The sequence below is a fragment of the Epargyreus clarus genome, unplaced genomic scaffold, assembly GCF_041222505.1.
Source record: "Epargyreus clarus isolate Ecla_fem2 unplaced genomic scaffold, WU_Ecla_fem_2.2 ptg000004l, whole genome shotgun sequence".
Classification (NCBI taxonomy): Eukaryota; Metazoa; Arthropoda; class Insecta; order Lepidoptera; family Hesperiidae; genus Epargyreus; species Epargyreus clarus.
The window spans coordinates 7,627,416-7,645,727 of record NW_027332212.1 but is presented as its reverse complement, the minus strand read 5'-3'; the positions used below and the strand labels follow the sequence as shown (position 1 = coordinate 7,645,727).

The 18,312-nt window shown below is 33.7% G+C and overlaps 2 protein-coding genes across 2 annotated transcripts; both read left to right on the top strand.

Annotated features, from left to right (window-relative positions):
• The first annotated feature begins 3,954 nt into the window (after positions 1-3,954).
• LOC140757412 (uncharacterized) lies at positions 3,955-9,292 on the top strand. Its single transcript, XM_073093102.1, has 3 exons — positions 3,955-4,152; positions 7,872-8,077; positions 8,463-9,292. Exons 2-3 carry the CDS (start codon positions 7,883-7,885, stop codon positions 8,664-8,666), a joined length of 399 nt encoding a protein of 132 aa, XP_072949203.1. The 5' UTR covers positions 3,955-4,152; positions 7,872-7,882; the 3' UTR covers positions 8,667-9,292.
• A 1,157-nt stretch (positions 9,293-10,449) lies between these two features.
• LOC140757182 (sodium channel protein Nach) lies at positions 10,450-13,909 on the top strand. Its single transcript, XM_073092720.1, has 9 exons — positions 10,450-10,662; positions 10,867-11,061; positions 11,290-11,577; positions 11,677-11,758; positions 11,832-11,917; positions 12,263-12,462; positions 12,683-12,848; positions 13,189-13,292; positions 13,508-13,909. The coding sequence occupies exons 1-9, from the start codon at positions 10,559-10,561 to the stop codon at positions 13,741-13,743; spliced, it is 1,461 nt and encodes a 486-aa protein (XP_072948821.1). The 5' UTR covers positions 10,450-10,558; the 3' UTR covers positions 13,744-13,909.
• The last annotated feature ends 4,403 nt before the right edge of the window (positions 13,910-18,312 follow it).

Here is an 18,312-nt window from a genome sequence, read left to right as displayed (position 1 = left end):
TATTTTTATAGCAACTGCTATTAAATATAATGAATAACGAACGTTGGTCAATGTGCCTGGTTGAAAATTATCCATAACAAAACTATCATAGCTATAAACTGCTTTGTTTAATATTTATTTACGCAAAGTCCGTCATTAAGCTGCTTACTGACCTAATTACTATACCACTATTGCCAACAGGGTGTCCACTCTTCAACCAAAATTAAAAAAGATTACTCAATATTCCTCAGTCTTCACACTGTTTTAGTAACTTTATGAAGAACTCGTGTTTTCTAACAATGTGTTTTTTATGTCACAACAAGTACAATATGAGTTGAAATGATATATGAATATGAAACTTATCTTGTTATATTCTATCTGCCTTTAGCGTTCCATATTAAATCAAGTATGACTTGTTGTGCCAGTTTCTACAAATACAATTGGTGCAATGACATAATATGTGTCGCAGACACCTCGTAGTACGAGAAGTATTAAAGCGACTATTACGTGTTAAATGCAATCTGCACTTACATGTAGAGCAAGTAATTTTTTTGCACGATAGATATAGACGGGCATCCAGCCTTCCGTATGTTAAGAAGCTTTGGCCCTTGGTTATTTCCAATCTCACAGACAGCAAGGAAGTCTGAGAGCGTATATTTTACACACTACACTATTACGGAAATTCAAAAAACTTTTTTCTTCATAACGGAAGTCAAGATTATTTTTATAGGTTGAATCCATTTTTGCATCTAGCTCCTTGGTATTTTGTTGTAAAAAATGGTAAAGTTTAAAATCAGTTATCTATACAAAAATAAACCTTGACGTAGTACATCTCATGGTATAAATATCACTAAACTTATTCTAACATTCACAGTATCTCACAGTTTCCTAGCATACAAGTATTGCCGCAAATATTAGGACAGAGTTCAGTGCAGCGTGTTCTTAGTGCATCTAACACATTGTGAGCTAAGAAACATCAAACCCCTACCTAAGCCCCTACCTAAAACTAATCGGCAACCTTTCTCTGTTTCTACAACTGCTAGTCACGTGCATTTATGCAATATGATCTGAGTATAGAAATTCCCAAACGAATTTATGATACGACGTTACTTTTAGGATGTAAATGAGAAAGATTTGCATAATTTGTATAAAATATTTTGGTTTACAAATGAAAATTAATAATAATGTCTATTGAACTACATTTTACAAATTGAAGATGCAAACAAGCTTGGACTGCAAGCTTGTTTGCATCTAATAGAAATATGATTAACTTTACAATTACAAAAATAGATACAAATTCAAATTATCCTTTACGCCTGGTTCATTCTATCGTCGATTGATGTAATCGATCTATTGGATGTAGTAGCGACTGATGATCGAAGTTAAATGACCAATTGTACCATCGATGGACGAGTGGACATTTCTTTACTCCAAATCAAAATGTATGCCTGATTGCTAACTATAAGGACCCAGTAAGTAAGGCTCAGTTGAGTTAGTTGGTCTTTTCCGTAGAAACTAACAACGTTATCAGGTACACATAGTATACATTATGTATTCTGATTAATTATGTCATCGATCAGTGTGCTATACTTAGAATTCAGATGAGTGCTTCATAACTACAATAAATCAGGTTCCTGACGAAAGTCCAGTTGTTTCGATATTTATTATACTTTATGTATTCGTTAACTGCTTTTGATAATGTCAGTTCACTATAATTTACTCTCGTTTTTTTCGTAACTGAGAATGCCATATAAATACAATTTCCACATACTTACAAGTGAAATTAAAATTTGCCATGTACATAAAAAGATAGAAAGAAGACTTTTTGTGTTAACTTTTTTGAAATAAATATTGTTACAGATTGTCTAAATATGTTCTTAAAAATGTATTTTTTTTTAAATTCTCGGACTATAAAATCATTCCCCTGTTCAATATGTATTTATAACGTGTAAAGGTCAATACGGGCAGTATTTTATTTATCACGAAAGCTACCAAAGCTCAACACGAAGATAAGTCATTAGGTAAACACGTGTCGACTGTCGGTAATAGGTTTATTAGAATAGTTTTACGTTCAGCTAAAAAATATATTTCATTGCATTTCTATCAGGAATGCTAAATAATACAATAACATATTATATTATATAACATATAACTTTCCCATTGCTGAACGTAGACCAATCCCATAACAAAGGCAAGTCCAAAGCGTACCTCTCTCATAGGCTGCATTTAGATTGAAGGCTTTTTGCAAGGTACAAGAACTTATCGTGATTATGATAAAATAAATATAGTTCAAAAAACTAAAAAACACGCTTTTATGATAAAATCAACTAAAAAGTAGAAAATAATTTTCAATCTAGGAATCAGTTAAGGAACAGTAAATTGTATAACTGTAAAAAAAGCGTGGAGTGCTCCACTTATCAAGTTTCGAAAAGCACCCCACACTTTTTCCACAATTATACAATTTACTGTTCCTTAACTGAGTTCCTAGATTGAAAATTATTTTCTACTTTTTAGTTGATTTTATCAAAAAAGCGTGTTTTTTAGTTTTTTGAACTATATTTATTTTATTATTTTAAGTATTTGTTGTTATAGCGACCATCATTATGCATCGTCTGTAAAAAAATCAAGTGTCTATCTATTACGGTTTAAGAGATAAAGCCCTGTGACTCACGAACAGACAGCGGAGGGTTTCGTTTTATCCTTTGAGTACGGAATCCTAAAAATCATTCTACAAGATGGCATTATAGATATGTTTCAGTACATTTGAGTTATATTGAAATAACATTATTATTTTCCAAAGCTAAAAATCAATCTAGTAACTTTGCCTGAACGCTCCATAAGGCGCTTTCTCTCGCCTCGAAAATCGTTAATCGTGAGGATATTGATAAGGACAATGGTACAAAATTATTAAATTCGTATATTGTCATCGGTTTTTGATAATTCTTCAAAATTTTGAATTAAACTGAACGTTCAAAGTGGATAGAAATCGGACTTAAAGATTCCGTTACTGTTACGTACATACATACATACAAACATACAACCCAAGCTAATAAAAGCGTGTTAAAAAAAAGGCACCTGCGATCGTCTGCAGATGAAACTCTAAGGGTCCTACTAAGGTATATACCAATGGTCGGCAGTAACCCGTCAATTTTAGGTTAAACTCAAGCTCATTAGCCACTTTCAGTACATAAAAAATACCAAAATTCTAAATCTTTCATTTTTTTTGTTACGCATAAGTATTATCTCACGAACAAAAGACCAATTATTCAATTCAAGTCGGGGTTTTTCGACTTTAAATAGTTTTCAGGACTTTATAAAATTATACAGCGTTATTCAATATCTCCATAATATCTCCAATCGACGTACGCGTAACTTACTTTTGTTGTAATATAACTAACTAATATAACCAACTCCAATCATTAAATTGTTCAATAGCGACAAATAATAATGTAACATGTTGTAAGCAAGCGCTTCTAAAAATGAATCGAATAACAGAATTTCTGCAATCAAAAACATATTAAACCAGTACCGTACCGAGTAATTGATTACACAAGTAATATAACCCTATATTATAAATTAATAAAATTGAATTGTCTATCTGTGGCTTTCAAAATCAGTGTGATTTTTTAAACTTTTAAAGGTACTTATGATTATGCTACTGAAATAATAACTTGTGTTTTAATATTTTCTTTTTATAACTGTCTATGTAGTGTAGACACACTGTGTCGTCTGTAAGCTGTATTGCAAATAATTGAACCGTTTTAATCGTTCGATCATAAGGGAAGTTCCATAAAGGAGTAAAAATGTAGCGATAGATATACCTATACTGATATATAGCTACTAGTGTTTAAATTCAAGATCTTTAAAAAGAAGACGCAAGTGGAGCCAGGCGTGGAGACTTGTGTTACAATAAGCTAACAAGGGGAAGCGTTTGACACTGGTTCTTTCGTGGTGGTGGCACGCCGCTCTCTTGCGGTCGCTATGATCTTCAGAACCCAACCATCCTTCGAACGTACCTGTCTGACGTGAACCTACCTTCGAATTTAAAATATTTTATAGTTTTTTTTAAATTAAACCAAGTGAAATATTCAGTGTTTGTGTGACTTGTGTAAATTTAATTAGTTTCCCAGTCATTCCGAAGGAAGAATAAATCTTCAGTTTGAAGGATTTAAGGTAATTCTAAAATATTATAAAACAATTAAATTTTGAGTCGACTTTTAAGACATGTCATAGATAAATAAATGCCTCCTTATGTTTGTTGTTATCATGCTTACATTATTCGTATGCTCTACATTGTTCATTGAGATAGGATATCTAATCATTTTATTGTGTCGCTCTTTAATTATATTAAATTATACCGTTAATTCATTATTAAAGCTTTATTAACTTGCAGAAAATAATACAAAATTGTTTAGCAGGAACATAGTTTCACTATGTTACAAAATAGAGTAACACACAACTTATGTTGTACGAAAAGACCTCTTAAGAACGATGAAAAAATTGCTTTAAGCAAAAAGGCGGAGCAGGCGGAGCGGTCACCATACCGGTCTGACACGCAGTGACTTCCAGGTTCGACCCCCGGCTAGACAGATATCTAATAGATTAAGTAGGATTCCTTTCTCAGTCGGCGTCTTTGTGTACTCGACACTCGTCTTTGTGTGTATCCAACAGGTTCACGATACAGGAAAAATCTTAATGCGGTTGAAAGCATCATAAACACGTCTTGACTAATAATCCCTTAGCGTACCCACTCATTTTTTACGAATACTAAAACTATTTCAAAACGAGTATACTTACTTATTTAATAATAATCAATAATTTAATCCAAGAATTTAGATCATATCAATAAAAAGGAAAATAGAATTATTATATGTCATCGACCGATGAAATTATGCAAATTAACCGGTTACCGCCAAATTTGTCTCACTGCTAGACACACCTTGACACACATACATTTCATTTGGTAAGTTACTCGTATTTTGCATACAAAACCAATTAGACTAATGCAATCTGTTATACAACAGCCAGATGTAAAAATGTCACTAAACATCGTTAATCCCGATGACTTTCGTCAGTGAACTAGAATGTTTCGTATTTCATTCGCGATAAAATTTACACATCAAAACATAAATGATGATTCCGGAGGCGCCATCGCCACACCTATGTCTGCCTTATAACAACAGTGTTAATACTGCTGTGTTCTAGTTTGAAATGTATAGCAAAGTAGAGACATTTTTACGAGGCGTTCCAACGTAGTCTTTAGGAGTAACAAAGCCTCTGTGGCCGACCTCAGATAGGACACTTATTCTATTTGATTATATAGGCAGACCATTGCAGGCATTGGGCACACCATCAGGTGAATTATATGTTCATAAAATCATCAGCGATAAAAGCAGTGATAGCCTAGTGGTTAAGAAACTCGGCCTCTCGATCGAGGGGTCCGAGGTTCAAATCCCAGGCACGCACCTCTGATTTTTTTCAAAGTTATGTGCATATTAGAAAAAAATTATCACTTGCTAAACGGTGAAGGAAAACATCGTGAGGAAACCGGCATACCTAAGAGATTTATAAAAAAAAGAAATCTCGAAGGTATGTGAAGTCTACCAATACGCACTTGGCCAGCGCGGTGGACTATGGCCTGATCCTTCTCACTGAGAATGTGAAGTAATGGATTGATGATGATGATGATGAAAATTATCAGTATAGTAAGTATCGCGAAGTCTTTGTTGAAACAATCGTGATTGGATGTGGAAGAGACTCGAGCATTGACCAACTCGTAGTTTTGAAAGTAAGTTTGTTTGTCTACGTCGACCTTGAAAGCATTGTATTACATTGTTAGTGACACGTTACGGCATCGGGTTTCATCTCTAAAGTTTCATGGTCTATACACGTAGGAATGCGTATGTTTTAACGGGTGACAGGTAGCGGCAAACTTTCAAAAGCTTTACTGTACTTTGGAGGTTTGTAACGCTGGTAATATTGTATTATTTTCGTACTTAGGGTGTCTAGTGACAGTCAATACCAAAGTTCGTCAGCATTTTCATATTTTTCATATGATTTATTATTGGTACTTTTAAAACCAGTGGGTAGGTGATAGTTTATCACCAATCTGTTCTAAAGCAGTATCTTTTAGTTTTCATTCGGCTTAGAATTGGGGTTTTATACTCCAGCACCACGGTACTTATTTGGTGGTTGGTATACCCAACTTTGTAGTTATCCAAATATAAGATTTTCAAGGTGAATGGCCAAATGCAATTGCAGAAGATGTAGTCACGTCGATACACAGTTTGAAACGCTTTTTTCGTGCTTCATATACATATACGCAAAATATACATACTACCTCTAGTTTGACCGTGACATACTTCTAATAATTCTTCCTCATTCATAAATCATCTTCCTCGTGAGTGCGTCATGCGCAATTGACTAAACTTACGTTAAATACAGAGTGCATACTTGCACGCAAGCTCGACACCGTAACGTAGCTTGTAGATATAGATGTGGTAACTACATAAGTATATTTATGTTGAGGTCAAAGCAATGATAGCCTTGTAGTTTCGGCGTCTAACAGTTAAGATTTAAATCTCAATCCGACTTTAAGAAGTATTAGATGTCAATGACTATATCCTTAAACGGTGAACATGCCTGAGTGTGTTCCAAAAATATCAAAGATGTGAGAACTCTGCCAATTCACACTTGGGCAGATTAGTGGACTGCCCAAACTAGCCTTAACTCTGAGAAGAGTGCATTTTCTGCAGTGGGTCAATAATGGGTTATGACGTTGATGTATTAAAAATCGAATTACTCTTCTAATTCTCGTTTTGAAACTTTTATCTCGTAATCATTATAATAGCAAATCAAACTTTTAATTTACAGCATTGTAATATTTATTGAGACTATAGATACACGTGTAGTACATACAAATCATTCATATATTATTGTGTCTATGAATCATTCATTATCATTTATTTATTGTATACTATTCATATATCATTGTTCAGATTTATCAATCTCTCATACGCATCTAATACAAAAGATCCATGTATTTTTCTTGTTTTGTTACTTAAAATAAAAATAAGTTGTCTGTTCTAACCTTGATAGCCTAAACAATGTAGGTTACACTAACATCTCAAGGCTCCTTCACATGATCATTATAAGAAAAGGTTAACATTCCTTTTAGATCTCGTGCCTATAGATAATATTTTTACAACAGCCGCTACATAATTCACTCAAATCATAAACAATATAAATCCTTACTAATATTATAAATCCGAAAGTAACTCTGTCTGTCTGTCTGTCTGTCTGTCTGGTTGTCTCTTCTTCACGCCTAAACCACTGAACCGATTTTAGTGAAATTTTGTACAAAGATAGTCTGAGATCCGAGAAAGGACATAGGATAGTTTTTATCCCGGAAATCCCACGGGAACTGGGGATGGCAATCTAAGATCGATTAATCGAGGAATCGATCTTTTGGACCTAAAAAATCGATTATGTTCATATCATAATCGATTATATGTCATATTATTTACTTTTAAACGCGGGCGAAGCCGCGGGCAAAAACTAGTTATCAATAAGTACTTATGTTGTACAATACCTACGTAAAACATGAAATAACGAAAATATAGACGAACATCAAATTTTTATCATACGCTTTCTGCACTCATAGTCCCTAAGTAGGATGCCTTACATCATGGGTGTCACAGATACAAAGATAAGTAGACACCCATCCAGCCTAAAAAAATCTAAACAAACATTTCATATATATTAAGCGGGGGTCTCCAACCGGCGGAGACCGCGTTATTCCACGTATACCTATTAGTAGTATATTCTCTGTAGTAATTGTAGTCCGTAGCGTGTACTTTTACCCAAATAAACCCCAATTATTATGATTTCAGCATCAGCCACAATGAAGTCAGCTCTCCTGTTCCTGGCTGTGAGCACACACATAGCATACTGCCTTCCCCCACCACACCCGGCGGTGGTGGCTGTGCGACTCGAGGAAGAACAGTTGCCACCACAGTTGAGGAAGCCAGCGCTACGGAACCCACACTTGCGGGAGATTCTCACACTCACCAGCGTTCTGCACCAAGGAGAGAAACCTGTACGTAGATCTTTTTATATAAAAAATGGGGGTATGGCGATTTTTTTTTATAATATAGGAGTAGAAGACGAGCATGCAGTCCACCTGATGGTAAGTGGCTACTGCCGCCCACGTATATCTGTAACCAAGCCCAGATACAATTAGATATTCATACGCAGTCGCGGTCGGTGACAGATGCGCCGCTACCCCTGAGAATTAAGCTCGAGCGCATCGGAAAAGTATGCCTCCCTTACCACGCCCTTCAAGGAGGACCACGGCAGCGCTAAACAACTATTAAGTTATTAGGCAGAAATAAGTTTGGCTCCAAATTCGAACCACAAAGTAGAACACACACCTTCAAAAAATTAAATTCATCGTGTAAAGAACTTACCACTCTCCATTTCAGGTATTCCAAAGAGAAGCAGATTCAGTGCCTCGTAGAGAGATATACAACATACTGACGCACGCTGGCTTCATCGGCCGCCATTCTCGACACCAGGCAGCATCCCATCCAACACCAGCTCATTCACACCATCATAATTTCATTCAAACCCAACAAAATTTCGACTCACCGTTCCTAACTGGCCCTGACTTGTTGCAATACCTATAGATTATTGCATTATTTAGTAAGGCCTGAGGTGTGATATATTCAAATAATTTGTTAGTATAGTTCGCGCCAAAATGCTAGTCCGCTCTGAAGTTGTTGCGAGCAGGTGTAGTCATACAATTTGCTATGGCGACGCGATTCATTTCTATATTCAGAGCGGGCTAGCAGTTTTACACGGACTATACAAGAGATAGTGTATCGAGAATGAAGTGTGTCCTAAAATGACTTCCTTAATTATATGAAAGAGAAGCCACGCCTGTAATTATCATTAGATACATACTACTGATGTACTCAAAGCTTTATGCTTTCAACATTTAAAATAATTTGGACCGTATTTCTATCTTCTTTCTTAAATAAGAAATAAATATGGAGTAGGTGCAGTTCCACGATACTGACAGACATCGCAGTACAGACCAATATTTATTCTGTAGTATTCCAATACAAAATATACATAATACAGAACTCTTAGTTGTTATAAGTAGACATGAGAAATATTGTAGGTTAGGTAAAAGCTTTTAGTTCCAAAAATATCTATACGATAAGAAATGTAAGAATATTTTATACTTGTAAACTTAGCAGTCACTAAGCACTGAGTCATTGTATATTTTTGTAAATAAAAATCTTAATACATATTGTATTTCATTATTTATGACCATTGATATAAATTAAGCAGTAGGTATTATATTAAATATCTACTACTGCTTATTTTAGATCTAATAAAACGAGTAGATATTTCACATCTAATATTGAGTAGGTACAAAAGTACATTTAAATGAAGTAGGTACATTTGAACAGTCTGGGATAAATACAGCTCACCTGGTAAATTAAGTTACGCCATCAATTCTAACCATTCTTAAGTGACATTTTAAGTTATAGGTAAATGGTTCTACATACGAGTAATATTGTGTAGGTAGTCTATCCATCTAACCTAATGATAACCAAAATAATCTATATAAACCCACAAGGGTCGCTGACCATGTAGAATCAATGATAAATTTACAAAAAACACATTTGATGGTGACCAATTTAGAAAATACAAAATGAGCTTGGCACACACCCAAACAAAGGTTCTAGCAAAAAGTCTCACAAGAAGTTTAGGAACATACGATCTAACCATATGTAAAAACTGACGCGTCAAGAAGAATCTTGAACTTTGTCTACTTAATAAGGATTAGCATTCGAAAAACAACAAAGAAATATCACAATTTGTTCCTTGAAAAATATTGCGGCTTTATACAAGAAGTGGTCACTCATACAGTTGTTAGTACAAATTCCAAAAACCAAAATAAACAGAACCTCTGTTAATAGTCAAGCAAACAGAGCTATCAGATCTTGCATGCACATAATTAGTACGTAACCTTCACCATTATACTACATGTACTTGTACAATGTGCTTTATGATCACGAACTTACGCAACTCCATGTTAAGTGCCTAATTAAAAATTTACAATAATTTAGTTAGTTGTTTATAAACAACTTTACCATAGGTCTGTGACTTCACCCGTAGCTCTGCTTGTAATAGTGGTGTACAAATGACGTTACAGTATCGTCAACTACCTATAAACTGAGAAGAAAAAATACCGAAGCTTTAATATGGCATTGTTCCAACATTAGAGTATTGATTTATTGCACTTACTGGAGTAATTATCTTGGTACCTATCTACTGTACTGTTTTTGTAAAGATTTTATATTCTTCAAACGATAGAAGAAAAACAAACAGACGAACATTAACACTTATATTTTTAATGTTATTAATACACTTTTTACATTAATAACGATTCAATAAAAATGTTAATCTCGCTATGAAAATGGATTTTAAATGGAATATGAAAATGTCTAATTCCATTTGAAAGTTGGAAAGCTTTACACGCAGTACGAATTAAATGAGCTGAACAATGTCTTTGCCGTCCTTAAGATGTCATATAAAGGAATATTGTGCGAATTGTTCGTTCGCTGGAGTCCGCTTCATAGCAGATGATACTAAACATTGGTCTGAACGGTAAGATGTATAGAGAATTCCATTTTAAAATGAGAATATTGAACATAATAAAATAGTATATCCCCACGATATACATAAGCCCTAATGTTGTATTATAGTCTAAACCCTTCACTTTATGAAAAAGGATATATGCCTCACAGTAATGAGACAGTTACGAAAATGAAACAGTTAAAAACAAAATGTATCTAATTTTGTGCTTCAAAGATTATTTTGGGTGATCCTGGTTATATTATCATGGTATGGCTCGGCGCTGCTAATAATCGCAGCATGGGATGCCTTCGTCAACAACCCCATCAGTTTCGGCGTAGAAACAATTTACACAGACTGGGACACCAAAATGCCAACTGTAGCAGTGTGTGAAACAGGAAACACCAACAAAATATACAATGTATCTGATACGTAAGTAATTATATAAAAAAACATATTTAGAGATATGCCACGTATTTAATCGACGCCAATTTTTTTTAATTTTCCGTGGTCCGAATATTTAAGATACCGTCATCAATTAAATCTTTTGTCTACAAATTTGCACGAAAACAAAGTTCGCAACATTTTGTACTTATTTTTAAACAATATTCAATGTAATGACATACCATTTAAATCATAAAACTATTACGAGTCTTACAGAATCTGGCCACCAGACCATCTCACAGATCTTGAAGATGCTTTGAAAGATATTGCATACTTCCGTGGCGTAGCGTACCGTCTGATACAAACTTGTGGACAACCGAAACATCCAGACCACCTGTGCCCCATGTCCAACTACAGTTACTATGCGAAACTAATCCGGGGCGAGTGTCATCAGATATTGGTCAACTGCTCATACAATGACCAAGCCTTTAATTGCTGTGATTACTTTCAACCGATAGACACTGATATGGGACGCTGCTTCATCATCAACTCCATTCAGACCACGTAAGTGCCAATAAAATGTAATTTGATTATGAAGTTAAATAAGGACTCTACATAGAAGACATGAACTTCTCATAATATACATTTAATTTTTTTCTCCAGAAATCCTAAACCTTATCCTATGCATTGCAATAAAGAACAAAAACGAGGAATTATGAAATTCGAAGTATTAATACATAGTATGGTAAGTAATCAATATTACATAAAGCGTAGTATATATACTAATGGTATAATCGACTTATAACTTCTTTGGGCAGGTATACACCCTAGGGGAGGACGAAGTTCCTAGTATCACAACGCTACAGTCATCCACTCTAAAAATCATTCCTGGAAACGTGTACCGGTAAGCAAAAGCTCGCTATTATGTACCTACGAGTATATCGTTATCGAAATCAAGCTAATTTGCTTGGTCTTATACACTGTCGCCTTAACTAAATATTAATATCGCATCTACTAATCAACAATTTTCATTATAATGAGGAGATGAGGGCATGATATCATCCAATGAAATGGATTGACAAATAATAATGCCTCTAGTAGGTATAATAAGAAACTATTCGTAGTACCACCTACGTCTCTCTCTACCTCTACTTAAAATACTACGTACCTCTTCTTAAAATAATTGATTTATTAAATAGTACGTTATTAAGAACCTTTCTACGACTTATAAATTTTCTTTTATTTTCAGTCGTCAAGTGGTAGTAAGAAACATTGAGAACGACCCACTTACAGCAGAAACAACGCCAAAGCAACGAGCTTGTCGCTTCCATTCCGAAAACGAGGATGGTCTCTACCCGCAATACTCGTACAGTGCTTGTACAGTACGCTGCAGGAAAATGGCACAGAAACGAATGTGCAATTGCAATGATCACTTTATGTTGGATACTCGTAAGATTTTTCGGAAAGTTCAAAAAAAAATTATTTTATTTTGCATTTTATAAACATTTATTTGAGATTTAACAAGAAAATGTCAATTTAAACAGGTAGAGAAATCTAAAGCAGTTTTATGATAGGTTTTTGAAGTTTTATTGTTTTTTTCCAAAACAAATGCGGCAGATCGGCCTTAATGTAAACTGAACATTCAAATTATTTACTGGAATAATTTTAGCTGAGCAGGAACGATGCAACCTCAGTGGAATTTGGTGCTTGCAAACACATGCGAGTCAGTTAACAGCGCTGAAACCGAAATGGGCCACTCGGTCCGGACTGTCGTGCGATTGCCTGCAATCCTGTGACGAAACTGAGATCACGGTCATCAAAGATGACGTCACACCGTAAGCAATATTACGTTATCGTATTATGTCGCCAATGAAATCACCTTTTATAGCGATCATGTACTATCTTAGAACTTTATTATGAAGCCACCATCTCTGATCTCAGCACCAGCGACGCATCTAAGATCGACTTCAAATAAATCTCCTGTTCCGCATAGTGCTGGTTACAGCCCATGGACGGCAGCCTCATCATGAGATTGACTGCATACATGATAGTTACTTTACTTATAGAATAACTGCAGACTAGAACGTCGTCATAATAAATCATCAAATCAAAAATTATATCTAGAAGTGCAAAACTTTATGACATCTACAGTAAAGTTTACATTCATCATTTCAGAATTCGTGGAAAGAAAAAGAGAACATTCGTAGAAATTGTACTCGCCTATTTACCAACGGAAAGATTTAAACGAAAAGTAGTCAGAAGCAACCTTGACTTAGTTGGTAAGTATAAAGTTATTTTTTATTTTGTAATACTTAACAGACACTTACAATTTTTTTGTCGTACCTATAAAGTAGACAATCCGTCACGGCTTCAAATTCTGAACAACAACAACAGCAAGATTCCAAAATGCTACTAATTTAACACTAAGCTATAATTAGGAAATGGTTCAATTAATTTATTTTAAAATGTAGAACCTATAAATATTGTATTTCAGTATCCATCGGAAGCACCGCCGGGCTATTCGTCGGAGCAAGCTTGCTTAGTTTTGTTGAGCTTATATTTTTCTTTACAATTCGTTTCATTGGTAACTCTTGGATAGCCAGACAAAGAAATACAGGAAATATTAATGTTCCTATCAACGCAACTGTTAATCTGAATAGAAAACAAAACTATACAAGATATAAGTTACGAATTAATAGGACTCCTCGTCAAAAACATTTTAATAATTAATTATTTGAGTTAAGATTTAAACAAACTTTGAATATTTGGGTGCTACATATATTATTTACTCATAACGAGAAAGAACTTTGGTATTGTGAAAATAAAAATAATGCACTTAGAAAATATCAATTGTTACAAAATAAATAGCAGACACATTCTATGTAAATTATATCTGTGTGTATCTGTGTGAACTAGACTAGACTAGACTGTAGACTTTGGGAACGCACTCCGTGCTTGATTATTACGCACATATTTTTGAATAATTATATGATAACTTAGGATATTTATAAAATAAATAACTTTAAACCAATTAATATTTATAGAGTAAATATAAGAACTTTTTGCGGGTGTATACCAACACATAGCCAATTTTAATACGTTACTCACTGTTTTCTATGAATTACGAAATGGATTGCAGTGATCAGTCATGTAGACGTGGACGTAGTCCAGTAAACTCTGGAAGTGGCCCAGTTTCGAACGGAAACTAGCACTTATAGCCATTTAGTCATTCTTTGTCTTTGTACTCTCCGCTAAATGCAACGCATAGATACTCAAATTCAATAAAAATTGAAATCTTAAGTGCTTATACCTTTTGTTACTTCGAATATGTACATTAATTTGAACACAATAACGAAAATTATAGAGCGACTTAAAGGTACTTTTTCAAATTTTCCTTCTATTTCTCAAATTATTTATGGTATGGTATAACGAGTAGTTTCATTTATCCCCGACTTTGTTTAATTTGACAAATTAAAGTAACACCAAAACAATAAAACATGTATTTTTAGTTGATTATTTCTGAGTAAGCTGATAGAAATTTTCACGGTTCTTAAAAGTAGGCTATCAATAACTGAACAAAAAGACATTTAGTAAAAGATAATATCATGAAGAGAATTAAAAAAATAATAAGTATAATTATTATATTATGTGTTTGTTTATTAAGAAATTTAATAACATTGCTTATAAGATTTAAAACATTTTATAAGTACAATGTGAATTCGTTTCATAAAGAATTTAAGATTTTTTTTTGAAAAAGTTATGTACAATTATAATAATGTCAAAATGATGGCTGAGATCTTAAAAGCTACATGACATAAACTAATATAAAACAGACACTTGTTACTGTTACAACGAATAATATTTTAAAATTACTTATTATTTCATTTAATACTAGGTACTGATTGGTTACAAATTAAAGTACACACAATTCGTGAAACAATTGCAATTGATGAATGAGATATAAAATATATTTTGTTAGTAGTGTTATATGAATAAAACTTCTGAATGGTCATAATTGAATAAATCTTCTTAAACACAGTAACAGAGATGAGATTCCAAATACATACATTTACACACGCAATCCAAACAAATGTTGACATTAAGTAAAGTAAGATTAAGTAAATCTAGTAGATCCAAACACCTCCCCAGAATATTCCTGTCCGAAGACGTTTTCTATTCACGCATTATAGCTATGGAAAGTTAAAGGAGGTGTCCCCGTACAGGCTTGCCCGGATATCACATCCTTCTCATGGCCCACCAGCGGCTGCAGGGGCTGTGCAGCTGGAAGCGCCGGTACCGCATGCAGTGCCACTGCGGGATCTGCTTCATTCTACGAAGAGCCTCCATCTGGAAATTTCCATTTTATTTTGGCTTTAATGTATATCGTGGCAAAAATAACAAACCCTTTAACGAGGAACTCTGTATCACTCCCACATGTCTTTCTTCTTGAAGGATTTTATCATATACACTAAATTTTTGGCAACTAATGTTTGGAAAATTATTAGATGTTGATGAAAAGTTGTCTATGAAAAAAATGGGAAGAACATTCCTTCATGGAAGATCGTTACTTTTTCACCTGAGCGACAGTTAATGAGGCATTTATCGAGTGAAAAAATTACGCTGCAGTTACCCGTTTCGTTAAAAGACACCAATTTCAAATTTATATAAACACGTGATTAATTAAAAGAATAGCAAGATATTAAGTGATATCATCAACGACGCACAATTTTTGCGATCATACTGGAAAGAGCTAATTACTCATCCAGCGATTTTATTAGTTTAATTGTGTGTATGGGAAATTTAATCTCGTCCGTCTGGTTACGGTCATACAACTTGACTCTACATTCCAAGTCGTTGACATAATATTTGAAATCATTTTCCTTATTGTTGTTGTTTATCGAAAATGGACAGGAATATACATTGGTAATTTCTGCTAGAAAATCCTGGGACAGAAGACAGGTTAAATACAATAAAACAATTGTAATAGAGTAGTTATTGTAGAAAATTATAAAGGAGAAATTATTTCTCAACTGCGCAACAAGTATCGTAAAAGTATAGTATGTGTTCTATATGACCTAATAAAGCCTCACTTTTCTAAAAGATATTTAAAGAAATCCTCACTAACGGTTTATAATTAACGGTTCAATAATACTCACATAATCAATATTCCCGTTGCGAATCGGCACGCCATTTGTACTGACGATTAAACACATAACAATTGCAATAAGCACATACGTATTATAAAAGTTTATTTTCATTTTAATTTTTTTGACTTTATAGCAAACTCGAGTCCTTAGGGAGCGTTGGGTTAACGCGCGGTAGCTATTGCTTCTGTGAAGACGCATCCATTCCCGCCGTTTATAAGGGAAGGCGCCTACACTCACATCCAGACTCGATGTACCTACCTAGGAGTTACTGGAAAATTAGGTCATAAGTATTGCGAAATTTATTGGAAAGTAAATAAATTTACACCTATATTCATTTTCAAAATAACCAAAGGGAACCAATTCAATAATTCATAAGAATCGTCTATCGTAGTTATTTTACCTCGAGTATGTATTTTTATACGTTGTAAAGTTTTTATTTATATCATCTTCCAAAGTATTCAGTTTTATAATCGCAAATCTAAATAGGCTATTTTTAGGACACGGCTGAACCGATTTTGACATTATTTTCACAAATGCTTCAAGAACGTGACAAATATAAGGCTACGTTTCATCCAAACATATGTCTTTAATCTGAGGCACGCAACCTAAGGGCTTTGATCTTAATACATGTACTTATTCATGAATTTTAATTGGATACCGTCTAAAAAATCTGTAACTTTTTATTACATAATACGATAATATTCATAGGTATATCACGTAAACAAATTACACTCAAAATCCTACGTAGATATTATGTAATCTACTGTTTGTAAAGTTCCCAGTCAATAGCTGTACTAATTGGACTAATCTAGTATCAATCAAATGTTCCTGTTCTTAATTACAACAGTAATGTTGTTTGAGCTAAAATTATGGGTACAATTAGGTATTACAACAATACCTGTACCACGTGTCTTTAGTTACGAATGTGGCTACATATATTTCATGGTGTATTGCAATATTATTAGAAAGGTATCTCAAAGGTATGTAAAGTCTATCAAGCCGAACTTAGCCTTTTAAGAAGACCCTTAGCCCTTGACCAGCCGTGGTACAAAATCGGGTCATTGAAGATGGTTATAATCTTCACAATCTAAAATATCTTACTTAAAACATAATATAATATCTTACTTAAAACATGAACATTACAAAGAAAGCTATATTAAGAATTCTATCATGAACCTTTTATGATGAACAATAGTCTATTCTCGATAGCGATAAGACTGCTCGCCTTTTGTAGTCTCGTGTCATGCAACACGGAGATAAGATTCACTGCAGTCTGTGATGGATCTTATTTATACAAAGCTTTATATCTTAATGGAAAACTAGACTGGCTTAATAAAATCTCTTTTACAACAGCAAACATTGACTACTATGGAGTTAGTTGTTTTTTTTTCATCAAATTAGACAGGCGTACCTGCTAGATCTTTTCAACTGTATACTTTTTCGCCTTTTTGATTATATAGTATACTAATATTATAATACAGATAAAATCGTACATTATATATACATATATACATATATATATATATATATATGCATATCTATATACATATATATATATGTACAATAGATAACCATCTATATATATAAAAGCGAAAAGATACTCACGTTCAAAACGTATTAATCAAGGTTTTGACTAAACTACTGAAGCTACAATCACGAAATTTGAAATATAGCTTCATTTTATAATGTAGATGCGCACTAAGAACGGATTTTTTGATATTCCACCGTTAAGGGGGTTAAATGGGGGTTGAAAGTTATTATGAAAGTCCGTCAGTTTTAAAGCAAACTGGATGAAAATTGGTATTTAGCTTTCTGATTTAAATTAATAAAAATCTAATCTAAGGGTTTTTCCAAAATCAACCCTAAAGGTGGTTAAATAGGGGTTGACAGCTTATTTAAAATTTTGCAATTTTGAAAGCCAGCACTATTAAAGTTAGCCATTGCTTTACTGGATAGATATAATAGAACTTTAGTTCTACCGTTTTTGGAAAATCAACCCTTATGTGGGTTAAATAAGGGTTGTAAGTTTGTATGGAATTCCCCCAGTTTTGATGTAAACTCTATGAAAATCGATATTTGGGTTTTCGATTAAAAATAATTAAATACCTCTTTCACCATTTTTAGGAAATCAACCCTTAAGTTGGTAAAATAA